The sequence below is a fragment of the Zootoca vivipara genome, chromosome 16 (genome assembly GCF_963506605.1).
Source record: "Zootoca vivipara chromosome 16, rZooViv1.1, whole genome shotgun sequence".
Taxonomy (NCBI): Eukaryota; Metazoa; Chordata; class Lepidosauria; order Squamata; family Lacertidae; genus Zootoca; species Zootoca vivipara.
In genome coordinates this window covers 6,508,974-6,524,533 of record NC_083291.1, presented here as the reverse complement: position 1 = coordinate 6,524,533, position 15,560 = coordinate 6,508,974, and the positions used below count along the sequence as shown (strand labels likewise).

The 15,560-nt window shown below is 47.7% G+C and overlaps 1 protein-coding gene across 2 annotated transcripts in view; it reads left to right on the top strand.

Moving 5' to 3' along the window:
- Positions 1 to 15,560, top strand: part of SVEP1 (sushi, von Willebrand factor type A, EGF and pentraxin domain containing 1) — a 148,697-nt gene that overhangs the window by 45,972 nt on the left and 87,165 nt on the right. For both annotated transcript variants that reach the window (XM_035140343.2, XM_035140342.2), the window contains exons 6-11: positions 878 to 1,057; positions 9,307 to 9,504; positions 10,500 to 10,618; positions 11,708 to 11,837; positions 12,847 to 12,954; positions 15,411 to 15,542. In XM_035140343.2, the coding sequence (XP_034996234.2) occupies positions 878 to 1,057; positions 9,307 to 9,504; positions 10,500 to 10,618; positions 11,708 to 11,837; positions 12,847 to 12,954; positions 15,411 to 15,542 (867 nt within the window). The remainder of the gene's footprint in view (positions 1 to 877; positions 1,058 to 9,306; positions 9,505 to 10,499; positions 10,619 to 11,707; positions 11,838 to 12,846; positions 12,955 to 15,410; positions 15,543 to 15,560) is intronic.

Below are 15,560 nucleotides of genomic sequence, written 5' to 3'. Positions count from 1 at the left end.
CGTTTCACCACCTGAAGCAAAACAGGAATGTGCCACTTCATGCCCCCCCCCGCGCCATTCTGTTGCCACCAGAGCACACAAACCCTTACCGAACTAAAATAAAAAAATTCCTTCAGTAGCACCTTAAAGACCAACTAAGTTTATATTTTGGTATGAGCTTTCGTGTGCTTGCACACTTCTTCAGATACACTTACCGAACTTTGCAAGAAAAGGGGTGTTTTGCTAGGTGTTTGCGCTCGCCTTCCCTGCTCTAGGGCCAGGAAGACAAGCAGCAATACAGCATACTGGAACACCTCTCCTCTCCCCAAAATCCGGCAAAAGGCAGGTTTTCTACCAGCAGCAGAAGCTATGGGGTGGCCAGGATACCACCTCTTGTATGATTTCCACTGCCCTGAGGCGGGTGCTTCGCTCTACCTCATCTCTGGGCTGGTTCTGCTAGAGATTCTGGCCGGGATGAGGTAGGAAACAGGTTTTGAATGCTCCAGACTGCTCATGCAAATGACCCAAGGTTACAAGCCAGTTGGACTTAGCAGAAAGTTGTCTCTGTCCTCACTCAAGCTCCAAGACTTGTTCACTGAGGCATCTCAAGGAAATGTTATTTGGTTTAGCGACCTGCATTTGCAATTTGCGACAACCCTGGATGCGTATTTGATGGGCCAGGTCTCTAGATGTTGTATGTGCATTTTCTGATCTTTAAAATGCACGGAATCCAACAGCCCAAACCTGAACACATTTTTTAGCATCTGTTGCCAGTGGTTTCATTGCCAGAGCGTGCAATAATGATTACCGAGAAAAAGATGGAAAGTTGTGTGCATGTCTTGCTCAACTGCTTCCCAGTAAAAGTGTTAATATACTTGACTTGTTTTAATTTCTGCAGTTCGCACATGCCCCAAACTCTTCGCCCCTCAAAATGGGCACATTAACTGCTCGCTGAGTGGGATCTCGTATAAGACTGTGTGCTTGATGACCTGCGATGAGGGGTATGAAATAGAAGGAAGCTCCAAACTCACCTGTCAAAGCAACTCTCAGTGGGATGGGAAGGAGCCAAAGTGTGTGGGTATGTTTTCATTATGCTACTGTCCCTTTTGAACACAACTCTTAACCAGGGTTTATTACTTTAAACAACAAAATGCTGATCACAAAACCAAAACTTCCAGCAATTGCAATGCAACAACTACCAAAACTTCTTTCAAAGGAAAGCAAAACATAAACGGATATTTTTGGAGGGACGCTCCATTGTCTCTCAAGAGACAGGTGCCAACAATGAAGTTCATTCACAGTTTTTATACACTGTATCACACAACTTGTTACACTGCTTTCATTTGTTGTCTCCAACAACCATTTTCTTAAAAGAAATATACACCAGTGGCCAAAGTTGTGGAAACATTTTGGAAAAAGTGTATTTCCGAGGTTTGATGGCTCATAGAAAAAATGTAGTATAATTATAATTTTTTTAATGAGCCATCAAACCTCGGAAATACACTTTTTCCAAAATGTTTCCACAATTTTTGTTCCGAGCTTTGATGGCTCATAACATCTGATTGGCTCTCTAAACATTCATGCTCATTGGCTGCATTCAAATGAAGGAAAGCTACTACTACATATCACCCTACTAAGGGAGTTGTGCTTTCTTTAACTGGTTATTTTGATAACAGATAATTGAACAAACTTTGTTGCATTACATTCTTCATTAATTTATCTTTGATTAAGATAAGATAAGATGATAAGATAAGATAATCTTTATTGTCATTGCCCCCCTGCGGGAACAACGAAATTACTCAGCTGCTCCATCCACTCAGATAAGGCACTCCACATAAATTTAAAATTACAAAACATTAATTAAACAATACAATACGAAATGACAAGTAAAAATAAAATGACTTCAAAGTCCAGACCAGGCACCCCCAAATTTCAGCCCTCCAGATGTTTTGGACTACAATTCCCATCTTCCCCGACCACTGGTCCTGTTAGCTAGGGATCATGGGAGTTGTAGGCCAAAACATCTGGAGGGCCGCAGTTTGGGGATGCCTGGTCCAGACTTTCCATTTAAGGCTGAAATTGCTTTAGAGAAGAAACTGTTCTTGAGACGTTGTCGCCTTCATTGTTCTGTATCTCCATCCCGATGGCAGGAGCTCAAAGAAACGGTGACCAGGATGCGATGGATCTCTTGATATCTTGTTATATAATTTTATGGTATTACTCCAAAATAAAAGTGGTGTTACGAGCCATCAGACCTCAGAAACACACTTTTCCCCAAAAGGTTTCCACAATTTTGGCCACTAGTGTAGGTGGGCAAGTGTGGGAATACAGGCAGAAACTTGAAAAACATACTGGCTGTATACACGTTATAAAGGCTAAGAAACTGTAGCAAGTTAAAATGAATTCTTGAAATTCAAATTAAAAGTTTTGCATGCGCTTTCCAATCAACAAGCTCAGAATTTCACAATAATTGTACACCCTATCTGTTATGTACTGAGCTGAATCCTAGAACAATAGGATTCAGAATCAGCGGGAGCTACCCAATCCAACTCCAGGTGGAAGTGAATCCGCAACCTGATTGGCCTGCTGGAGCAGCCAATCAGGCGGCTGGCAGAAGTGAATCTGCTACCTGATTGGCCTGTAGGAGCAGCCAATCAGGCTGCAGGCAGAAGTCAATCCACAATATAATTGGCCCACAGGTGTAGCCCTGAAGTAGCCAATCACGCAAGGCCCATTGTGTAAATAATGTATATAAGCAGATGGTTTTGGGAAAAGAGCCATTCGTCTTCTCTTCTCCTCCTTGATGACTATGAGCTGAATAAAGAGCATGAAATTCACTCTTGACTCTGAGTATATTTCACTGGCGACGAAGGTGGGATCCTGCTGAGCTGACCGCCACCACGCACTGCACCGCAGCACCGCCACCTGCTGCACCGCTGCATCGCACCGTGCATCCAGGCTTCAGCTCCAGGACCCAAGGAACCCAGAATGGCAACCGACAGCAGCTTCTCGCCATTCAAACCAGCATCAGGAGACTGGGAAGGGTACGCCGCCCGTTTCAACTTCCTCCTGCAAGCGAAAGAAGTCACCAACGATGCCATGAAGAGGGCGACATTCTTCAGCGTCTGTGGAGAGGAGACGTTTGAAATCGCCCGGGCTCTCCTTGCACCTAGAGATGTCGCTACCGTCTCTTACAAAACAATAATGGAACGGCTGAAGGAGCACTTCTCACCACAGCCCTCGGTGGTAGCTTGCCGAAATGCCTTCTACGCAAAGCGGCAAGCCCCGGGGGAAACCATAACTGGGTTTGTGACCTCCCTCCGCCAAGCCGCCCGGTTATGCAACTTCTCAGAATTGGAGAACATGCTTCGTGACCGCCTCGTCGGTGGCCTGAGGGACGAGATGTTGCAACGACGCCTCTACGCCAAAAAAGACCTCACGTTCCAGATTGCTCTGGAGGAAGCCCTGGCAACCGAAGCCGCCGAGAGGTCAACGCAAGAGGCACGACCGGCCCCGCCATCCCAACCGAGGGTCTACCACGAAGACCTCACCGACGAATCCGAATCTGACAGGGAGGAAGTACACCGAGTACAGCGGCGCACTCAAGCAGCACACACACCACAGCAGCCTCGACGAGAAGGAGGGAACTGTGCAAGCTGCGGGGAGAACCACGAGAGGAGGACCTGTCGTTTCCGCAACGCAGAGTGCAGGCAGTGCAGAAAATTGGGACACATCGCCCGGGTGTGTCGGGCTCGACTCACCCGTCGACAAGCATCAGATGACCGACCCAGGAGCCCCAGGTCACACGGCACCATGCACCAAGGCAACTCAACGGAGATCACGGACTACCAGGTATTCCAGTTGCCCCATCCCAGCACAGAGAAAATTTATATAGAGGTACAGATAGAGGGAGCCCCATGCCGCATGGAGCTGGACACGGGTTCAACTCTATCCATAATCTCGGCCCGAACATTAAGGGAACTGTGCCCTAATGGGGGTCCCAAACTAAGGCCGGCCCCATTCACCCTCCGGGACTTCCAGAAACGTAAGGTCCCTACTATGGGGGTGGGGACCTTCAGGGTGCAATATCGAGGGCGAAAGCAACAATTGGACTTGCTGGTAGTTAAGGGCCCCTACGTTAGCTTACTGGGACTGGCATGGTTTGGACCTCTGGGGCTAGCCGTTACCGGGGTGAACCGCACTAGCTTACAAGTGGACGTGGACGCCATATGCAAAGAGTTTCCAGGGGTTTTCGATGGGGCATTGGGACGATATACAGGACCCCCCATTGCCCTACAGCTAGACCCCGCTGTACGACCCATCAGACACAAGGCCCGCCGGGTCCCGTTCGCCCTGAAACCCCGCATAGACGAGGAATTGGACCGGCTCGTGGAGCAAGGAGTGCTGGAGCCGGTGCCCAACGCCCCCTGGGAAACTCCAATTGTCACACCCGTCAAGCCTAACGGTTCGGTCCGCATCTGTGCAGACTACAAATGCACCATAAACAAGGCTCTCACGGCCCATGCATACCCAGTGCCAGTGGTCAGCCATGTCCTCGCCACCCTGGCTGGGTCAAAAATCTTTGGCAAACTGGACTTGGCCCAAGCGTATCAACAGTTGCCTGTGGACGAAGCCACAGCAGAGGCTCAGACGATTGTGACGCACAGAGGGGCATTCAGAGTAAAGCGGCTGCAATTTGGCGTTAGCGTGGCACCAGGCATATTCCAGAATCTAATGGACTCTCTCCTTAAAGGGATTCCTGGCGTCACCCCCTTCTTCGATGATGTACTGATCGCCGGGCCCACACCAGAGGAATTTGAGGACCGCCTCCGCTCCGTCCTGCACCGTTTCCAGACGGCGGGCCTCAAGGTGAAGCGGGAAAAGTGTTTACTGGGAGTGCCGCAGGTGGACTTTCTGGGATTTAAGGTGGACGCAGAAGGGGTCCATCCAACCGGTGACAAGGTACGGGCCATTTGTGAGGCCCCAGCGCCCAAGAGCAAGCCCGAACTTCAGTCATTCTTGGGACTATTGAACTTTTACCATGCCTTCCTTCCCCATAAGGCAGCGGTAGCGGAGCCCCTACACAGACTCCTAGATAAAAGGGCCCCTTGGGTGTGGGGCCAGCGACAAAGGGCCGCATTCCAGGCAGTCAAGGACTTGCTCGTCTCGAACTCGGTCTTAGCACACTTCGACGAGAGGCTGCCAGTGGTGCTGGCATGCGACGCCTCTCCCTATGGCATCGGCGCTGTCCTGGGACACCAACTCCCGGATGGAAGAGAGGTGCCGGTGGCATACTTCTCCCAGACGCTTGCTGCAGCCGAACGAAACTACTCACAGATTGACAAGGAGGGTCTGGCAATCGTGAAGGGCGTAAAAAAATTCCATGATTTCTTGTACGGGCGGCCCTTTACCATAGTGACTGACCACAAGCCGTTGCTTGGCCTGTTTGCCCCTGAGAAGCAGACTCCCGAAGTGTTGTCTCCACGTGTCCTCAGGTGGTCAATTTTCCTTGCCGGCTACCAGTATGCACTAATCCACCGCCCTGGGAAGGCGATGGGCCACGCAGACGCCCTCAGCAGGCTACCACTACCAGAAACAGGCCCCGACCCAGCGCCTGCACAAGAGGTTATGACCCTGGAGCTGCTTCCCGACCGACCCATTCAGGCACAAGAAGTTGCGCACCATTCCACAAAAGATAGGGTCATCTCCCGGGTCCTGGACTGGGTGTGGCGAGGATGGCCCAGCAGCAGCCCCGGGCCAGAATTCGCTGGCTACACAAACCGCAAACATGAACTGTCGGCCCACAAGGGGTGCCTGTTATGGGGAAGCAGGGTTGTTGTTCCCCAGCCCCTCTGCAAAAGGGTCCTCACAGCCCTACACGAGACACACCCAGGGGTAGTGAGGATGAAGGCCCTTGCCAGGAGTTATGTGTGGTGGCCGGGGATTGACAGAGAGATAGAGGCCTGGGTCCAACACTGCCAGACCTGCCAAGAATCCCGCCCGGATCCCCCAAGGGCCCCAGTCCAGCCCTGGGAGTCCGCCCGACATCCATGGTCACGCTTGCACGTGGACTTCGCTGGCCCCTTCCAGGGAAAAACATTCTTCATAGTGGTGGATTCCTACACCAAATGGCTGGAGGTCGCACTGGTACCATCCACTTCTACGGCGGCAGCCATCCGGGTACTACGTAAGCTGTTTGCGACCCACGGGCTCCCTGACACCCTCGTCTCGGACAATGGAACCGCATTCACGTCAGAGGAGTTCCAGACCTTCACAGCGCAGAACGCCATCCGCCACATCCGCTCAGCACCATTCCACCCTGCCACCAATGGCCAAGCGGAGCGCATGGTGCGGACCACCAAGGACAGCCTCCGCCGCATGACACAAGGGGACTGGGAATACCGCCTTGCCACATTTCTTCTAGCACAGCACAGCACCCCAAGCACAACGACGGGCCGGAGCCCAGCTGAATTACTAATGGGCCGGCGCCTTGCAACTAGACTGGACCGACTTCACCCCGACAGAGCTCAGGATGAGGTAGTGGTGGGGAAAGGCAGGAACCCCCGGACATTTGTGGCCCAGGACCCAGTGTATGCAAAGAATTTTGGGGCAGGCCCAGCATGGGTACCCGCCACAGTCACCAAGGTGACCGGTCCCGTGTCGTACGAGGTACTAACGGAAGGGGGGCAATGTTGGCGCCGCCACTGCGACCAGCTACGGCGACGATTCCCAGGAGGAACCCGGGAGGAGAGCGGGACAGAGGGGTCCCAAGGGGACAGCAGGGCAGTGAGGCCTGTAGAGCGAGAGGGGTGGGCAGGGGAAGCAGAAGCAGTAGGCACAGAGGGGCGCCCCGAGGCTGGAAGGACACCGGAACCAGAGCTACAACCTAGTGGTTCAGTGGCGCCAGACCAGACAGCCCCGGCACAGCCAGCAGCCTCGGAACACGGGCCAGAACCAGAACCCCTGACCAAGGAACACCCCAGGCCACAACGCACACGGAGGCGGCCAGCAGACCTTGGGGACTACGAATGCAACTTCCCGGGCAGGACTGGAACTTAGAGGGGAGGGGTGTTATGTACTGAGCTGAATCCTAGAACAATAGGATTCAGAATCAGCGGGAGCTACCCAATCCAACTCCAGGTGGAAGTGAATCCGCAACCTGATTGGCCTGCTGGAGCAGCCAATCAGGCGGCTGGCAGAAGTGAATCTGCTACCTGATTGGCCTGTAGGAGCAGCCAATCAGGCTGCAGGCAGAAGTCAATCCACAATATAATTGGCCCACAGGTGTAGCCCTGAAGTAGCCAATCACGCAAGGCCCATTGTGTAAATAATGTATATAAGCAGATGGTTTTGGGAAAAGAGCCATTCGTCTTCTCTTCTCCTCCTTGATGACTATGAGCTGAATAAAGAGCATGAAATTCACTCTCGACTCCGAGTATATTTCACTATCATTAGTAGAAGTGTTATAGGTAATAGATTAAGTCCATACGTCTAAACTAGATTGAGATTTAGTCCTTCGGGCATATGGCCCACTTTCGTTGTATCCTTAGCACGAAACAAACTGAGCACCGTTGATGTAAACTAGGCATAAATACAGGGTCCTGGACAATGCAGTGCCTTTCATTCCTACTGTTGCTTCTGGCATCAGTCTGGCATTGCTGAAATTCAGATTTATCTGCTGAACTTGCCAGGTCCCGTGATGTTGTATTCAGGCACTTAGCCACACTTGCAGACACCTTTTTCCAACTAACCAGCACATGGGAAGATGTGTCAAAGTGTGCGTGTGCATTCAGCATAAAGAAACACTTAATGCTGTTAGTTGATACCTGCCTTGCCCCATCCTCCGGCCCTAGGAGTCCTCATAAGGGAGCTGTTCCTGAAGGAAGGACTTTGAGGGGAGAGACTTCACCAGGCAAGGCCTCCTTCCACCTGCCTTGCCCCACACTCTAGTCTCTGCTTCTCAATTCGTATTGTATTAATTTATGTACTGTGGCTTGCTGTTGTTTTATTTATTATAGTTTAGAAATTATTTATTGTAACTGTTGAGTGGGTTTCTGTTTCACTTTTATATGTTGACTTAATACTATTCTAATGGTGAATGTTACTTTTTTGATGTACAGGTGAAACTCAGAAAATTAGGAATATCGTCGAAAAATGCATTTATTTCAGTAATGCAACTTAAAAGGTGAAACCAATATATGAGATAGATTCATGACATGCAAAGCAAGATATGTCAGGCCTTTATTGGTTGTAATTGTAATTATTTGTTGTTAGGCGGGTCAATTATAAATGGAATGTAATTAATGAAATGTAATAGCGATGTTTATTTTTGTTTATTTTTGTATTCAGGGCCGTCTCAAGCAGGTCGGGCGCCCTGGCGCCATGGCGCGGAGATCACTCCGGCGCCCCCGTCCTGGTGGGCGGGCGCAGCGCGGCTTCGTCGCACAGCGCCCGCCTTCCGGCCCAGCGCCCTGGCATCCCGCGCCACCGCGACTACCCCTAGAGCCGGTCCTGTTTGTATTGTTGCAACTATTTGTTTTATTAGTGTCAGGGGGTCTCTCTACAGAGAGCCCCCACCAATCTTCCTCACCAGCACAAGCAGCGAATCAGGAGAAAGGAATGAGGAAGTTAGCGGAGTGGAGAGAGGGCTATCTCATGTACCAGAGCCCCAGCACCGCTCGGAGAGAGGGATAGGGGAGGAGGAGGAGCATGGAGGGCTTTCAGACACAGGGCAGCCAGGAAGGCGGCCCTCCCCCCCGACGCCCGAATTGAGATGCGCGCCCACCCGTAGAGCCAGGAGGCGGTGCTTTGGGGTGCCCAGGCTTTTATGCTGGGCAAAAACCCGCAGGAAGCCATTGCGGGGTTCTGACGCTGACTGAGCAGTCATGTTTGCTGATGTTCTTGCACTGTAAATAGCATGCGCAATGAAGCTCTGAAAGACAAGGCGGAGTGGAGCGTCTTTACTCAAGAGTAGCCGCAACCATCTCTGACAATCACTGTGGAATTTTCAAAAGAAAGCATTTGTAAAAATTAAAATTAACGTTGAAATAATAAGTTGCATTACTGAAATAAATGCACTTTTCGATGATATTCTAATTTTCCGAGTTTCACCTGTAGGTTGCTTATTTTAAAGTTATGTTTCATTATCACCTTTTTGTATTGCATTAGATGGTTGTAAGATGTACATTTTTTTGTTTCTTCAGCTTGTAAACCGCCTTGAGTGTTGTAAGATAGAAAGACGGCATACAAATTAAAAGTGATGGAGATGATGATGATAGAATATCAAATGTGCAATCTGGTTTTTGTCCATGTGTTTCTTTTGTCTAGAACTGCATTGCCCTGTCTTCCAAAAACCAAAGGATGTGATAGTCCACCCGGACCTCTGTGGGCTCGAGCCATCCAAGCATGGCACCATGTGCACGTTCAGTTGTCCCAGTGGATTCCTTTTGTCTGGGGTTAGAGAAGAACTGCACTGCCTAACCAGTGGGAAGTGGAGTGGAAATGTGCATAAGGCATTCTGTAAAGGTATGGATTTAAAATAATAATAATAATAATCTTATTTTTGGAGTTTTACATTACATTGTAATGGTCCTAGTCCAATGTGCTAAATACCACACGACACTGTCTTCTCGCCTTTTTTGATGCTCAGCAGCTGACAGCCTCTGCTCAGAATCTGGCTCCTTGCTCGTTGGTTATTTTCTGTCTTGAAAATCTAAGATTCAAGTCCTGTAACCATTTCTGTGGATTTTTTTTTTAATCTGTTGATTACATTGAAGATAGCATTTGATAACTAAATTTTGACATTGGTAGGCTCTTGTAAACAGGTATCAATTAAGTTTTGTCAGCAATGCGTTCCAAAAGTAAACGCATGCAAAACGAAGGGTTGCTGTAACCCTTCTAAATTTTATTGCTATTGTAAAATAGTGATTAATTACTTAACAAATACAGTGGTGCCTCGCTAGACGAACGCCCTGTAAGACAATTTGTTTCGCTTAACGAAGAGATTTTTCGAGCGGAGGTTGCCTCGCTAGACGAATTCATTTTGTGAAAAATTCGTCTAGCGAATCGCAGTTTCCCATAGGAATGCATTGAAATTCAATTAATGCGTTCCTATGGGCAAATAATAATAATAATAATAATAATAATAATAATAAATTTTCAATGCATTCCTATGGGATTCGCTAGACGAATTTTTCGTTATAAGAATTGACCCGTGGAACAAATTAAATTCGTCTAGCGAGGCACCACTGTAGTTAAGGAAGATTTTAACTCGCCTATTGAGAGGGCAGGGGAATAAAGTGTATGTGTATACATACTGTTTCATTAAAATCAATTGTTTGGAAAGGAAATCAGTAACCTCTGTTCAGGTTACTGGAATGTGGGTAGTTTTTCAAATCAACACATAATAGATCTAAATTTCACGTGGATGCAGTTGTTTTAGAAAGCAAGGAATTGTACAATTGAAATACACCATTCTTCTTGGAATGCACATGTTCAGAACATGTTCTTTTCTGGTACAGACATTGAACCACCCAGAATTAGCTGCCCTGGTGACATTGAAATTTCTACTCTTGAACACCAGAACTCTGCAAATATTAGCTGGCAAGTTCCAGAGGCAAGCGACAATTCTAGAGATGAGGTAAGGAAAGCCAGGGCTTTTTGGTTCGACATAAACTATTTTGTAGGGCCAAGTAATTTGTTATGAATTAATGAGATTATGGGGGTGTGAAGTGCCTTAAACTCTCAAATCCCCCGTAAAAGTGCAAAATACTGTTAACTGGCCTAGACATAGGTTACGATCTTTCAGAGTCTTGCACATGTGCTCATGCTCCCCAACAGTCCGAATGAAGCAGTCTGGGGGCGTGTCCAGGGTGCCGAGAGCCAGCTATCCCAGGGAAAACTTCAGAGCAGCATTTCCCAAGCCCCGGGTCTCCAGCTGTTGTTGGACTACAACTCCCATCATCCCTGACCACTGGTCCTGCTAGCTAGGGATGATGGGAGTTGTAGTCCAAGAACAGCAGGAGACCCACGTTTAGGAAACACAGCTTTAGAGGGGGGAAAGCTACTAGATGGTTCAATTAGTCTTTTGCCTTTATGACCATTTCTTGCATCAAGAGCATTACGGACACCCACCAGTTTCTCCTCTGGATTTGTTGAGCTGATTATTACTTGACTGTCACCCATTTTCATGGGCTACTGTACTTAACCAATACATCAACAGAGGAAGGGCACTGGTTAGAGAACATCTGAATATGTTCACTTTTATGGGGCAGGGGCGGGGAGGATTTCTACATTGCTGTATGAATTTTGCACAAGAAAATAACCGTAGCAGTTTGCTTCACCATTTTACATAGGTTTTCTTTTCCCCATGTGCCACAGAGTCGCATGCAGGCTTCATGAATGAAGTGCATAGCAGCAAATCTTGTCTTCTTATCTATGCACAGCAAAATCTTAGTTGCATGCATGAAGGAGCTGAATAAAGAGCAGTTGTGACCAAGGCTCAAGCTTCACACAGCATTGCCTTTTTTTTTTTTTTTTACAGACAGTAGCTGCGCAGTTTGCAGACTCTGGTGGAAATCTAGTGTGGGGCGAAGGGACATCTTAGTCATTCCAGATCTGCCCCTAGGCTGCTTCGAGCCCTGTAGCTCTAAGAAACCCATGCCCTCCTCTCTCCTGATAGAATATTTGAAGTCCCAGGCACCACTAAAAACATTTGTTCCCACCACAGGTGTCGATTCAGGTTACTCCTGCTTTTATTCCACCTTACCTTTTCCCAATTGGAGAAGTTGATATCACCTATACGGCAGTGGACAGAACTGGGAACCAGGCAAGCTGCACTTTCAGCATCAAAGTTATTGGTGAGTGCGATAGAAAAATGATACACAACCTAACAGAGAATGGCGCTGCGGGTTAAACCACAGAGTCTAGGGCTTGCCGATCTGAAGGTCGGCAGTTCAAATCCCCGTGACGGGGTGAGCTCCCGTTGCTTGGTCCCAGCTCCTGCCAACCTAGCAGTTCGAAAGCACATCAAAGTGCAAGTAGATAAATAGGTACCGATACAGCGGGAAGGTAAACGGCATTTCTGTGCGCTGCTCTGGTTCGCCAGAAGCGGCTTATAGTCATGCTGGCCTTCTGACCGGCAAGCCCTATTCTCAGTGGTTTAACCCACAGACCCACCCGTGTCCCAATATAGCATATATTCAACACAAAAAACAGTGACAATTTGTTGTTGACAAAGGACAGCTGGACATAGAAAGGGCCCCTTTACCTTTAGTAGCTTAGGGCCTCATCAAACCTAAATCCGGCCCTGATTTTGTGTGGACGCAGTCTCATGGCTCTGTTGAGAGCCCCAGTCGTTTGATATGGAAAATGAATCTATCTGGAAGCGGTCTGGCTGCTTATGTTTGCAGAGAAAGCCCAATATTCCATTGCTATTAAAGCCCTCTTCTGATTCTTATCAGGCAAATAGTCTTATTAAACACACATGTCTGAAGTTGAAAGCTCGCATCAGTGAACTTGTGGCCCCCATTAATTTCATGCAGCTTCTTGCCAGTAGGAAACTCCAGCCGTGGTCTGCTCAGTATTTGGCAGTGGAGGGAGCCAGTGGGGGGAACAGCTTAATGGAGTTTCACTGACAGCTCTTCAGACGCATTTATTGTAGCCTTAAACATGATGTATCCATGCTGCATTTATTGATACGAAGTTATTTATGTTTCCTGTTGTAATGACTCTGAAGTCCACAGGGAGCTCTTATCTTAAACTTCCATGGCATCTCCGAGCTTGACTTGACGTTCTTGTTTATTTTTTTCTTTCTTTCTTTCTGCTCCCTTGTGATCAAATTTCCTTTTCTGCCTTTAAACTATTTAGACAACGAACCCCCAGTAATTGACAAGTGCAGATCCCCACCACCAATTCAGGGGGCTGAGAAGGAGTACCGAGTAACGTGGGATGAGCCACAGTTTTCAGATAACTCAGGTAAGCTACTATGATTTCGGGAAGGCGGGGAGGAGGTAGGGAGATCTCTATATAAAAAAAGAGAGTGAAAATGCCCCAAATAAATCATTTGGCAGACTTGTGTTATGGGGGGGGTAGTTTTGTTTACATTTGGATGAGGTTTGGTCATTGGAGCAGCTTTCTAAATACAATAATATCACGGTAAGCATGAAGAAATGTAAGATCTCAAGACAAGACTTTTAATATGTAGTACTAATTGATAGACAATGTAAGATCTCAAGACAAGGCTTTTAATATGTAGTACTAATTGATAGACAATGAATGCTGCCTTGGTCTCATTTACTCTTGACGCTTGCTAGCATGAGAATGGAAAAATCTGGCGTAATGGCTTGGATGCTAACGAGATCTCGCCGGAGGGAGCAACTCTGGGGCAGAGTCCTGTTGTGAGGCAGCTTTCCAAGATGCTCTCCAAAAATCTGCTCCAGAGGCTGAGGGACCCTCCAGAGCAACATCAGAGGTGGTGCAGGGGGCTGTAGAGAAAAGGGGGGGGATTTGCTAACATTGCTTCCCTCCCATTCTTCCAGCAGGTTCATTTGTTGGTTCTTTGTCACCATAGGTCAGTTGGAGGGGGCTTTCTGTTTGCAGTCTTCTACAAGTCATTATAGGGACGCGGGTGGCGCTGTGGTCCAAATCACAGAGCCTAGGGCTTGCCAATCAGAAGGTTGGGAGTTCGAATCCCCGCGATGGGGTGAGCTCCCGTTGTTCGGTCCCAGCTCCTGCCCACCTAGCAGTTCGAAAGCACATCAAAGTGCAAGTAGACAAATAGGTACCGCTCCGGTGGGAAGGTAAATGGCGTTTCTGTGTGCTGCTCTGGTTCGCCAGAAGCGGCTTAGACATGCTGGCCACATGACCCGGAAGTTGTACGCCAGCTCCCTTGGCCAGTAAAGCGAGATGAGCGCCGCAACCTCAGAGTCGTCAGTGACTGGACCTAATGGTCAGGGGTCCCTTACCTTTACAAGCCATTATAATTAAATATTAGTTAACCTTCGGAATACATACAAAGGGGTCCCCAAAATAGGGTAATAAAACATTCTTAAACAGAATGCTTTGATGGTGTTTCCTGCTCGGCAGGGGGTTGGACTGGATGGCCCTTGTGGTCTCTTCCAACTCTACGATTCTATGATTCTATGAGTACATTCTTCCATAATAATAATAATAATAATAATAATAATAAATTATTTATACCCCGCCCATCTGGCTGGGTTTCTCCAGCCACTCTGGGCAGCTTCCAACCGAATATTAAAAACAATACAGCATCAAACATTAAAAACTTCCCTAAACATAGCCGCCTTCAGTTGTCTTTTAAAAGTAAAATAGTTGCTTATTGCCTTGACATCTGCTGGGAGGGTGTTCCACAGGGCAGGTGCCACTACCGAGAAGGCCCTCTCTCTGGTTCCCTGTAACCTCACTTCTCGCAATGAGGGAACCGCCAGAAGGCCCTCGGTGCTGGATCTCAGTGTCCGGGCTGAATGATGGGGATGGAGACGCTCCTTCAGGTATACAGGACCGAGGCTGTTTAGGGCTTTAAAGGTCAGTACCAACACTTTGAATTGTGCTCGGAAACGTACTAGGAGCATATTTGCATATTTCTCATTCCAATGAGACATAATCAATTATTACTATATTTTGTAAAATGATGGTGCTATATTATCATCATCATCATCATCATCATCATCATCATCATCATCATCATACTACACACCAGTTCTACTCAGATCACAAAGAATGGCATAGAAAACTGGGAATGGGACGATAAATGTGGCTTGGAAGAGTGAGAGAAGGGGCCTTCTCTGTGGCGGCTCCCTGTTTGTGGAATGCTCTCCCCAGAGAGGCTCACCTGGCACCTAAAGGCATGTAATGATGGTGCCAGACAAAAACATCCCTCTTTACCCAGGCCTATGGCTATTAAATAATCTATGGCCTGTGAAAGTATGGGGAAGAGGACTGTTATTATGATGACTATTTTATTATTAGGCTATCTGTCAGCATGCTTTTTATTATGTTTTTTATCATTGATCTTCTGCTGTGTGTTTTTAATGTTTTACACCACCCTAGGATCTTTCAATGAAGGGTGTTGTGTAAATAATAAAAATAAATTATCATCCACTAAAGGAATACGTGAAACAATTTCTACCACTCTTCCTGACCATGCTTATAGTCATATTCCCGCAATCCTACACTGTTCTTACGGACAATATTAATTAGAGGCTTGGTTATACCACGTTAAGCATTTGAAGAATGTTCCCTCCAAAAATATTTTCCAACGTTTCATAGGACTCATTGGGATTTAGATTGGGCTTCAAGCATTTAAAGGCCAGGCCAATGACTTTGGACTCAGGCTGGTAGGACTACGGTTTGTAGGGCAGAAGTAACGGACTGATGTCTACTTCTTCTTTTTCCCCCTCTGGCTTTTCTAGGTGTGGTCTTGACAATAACTAAAAGTCACTCATCTGGAGATCTTTTTCCCAAAGGAGAGACAGTGGTTCGGTATACTGCCAGTGACTCCTCAGGAAATAACAGGACCTGTGAGCTCCACATAGTCATCCGAGGTAGGTTTTGTTGGTGCT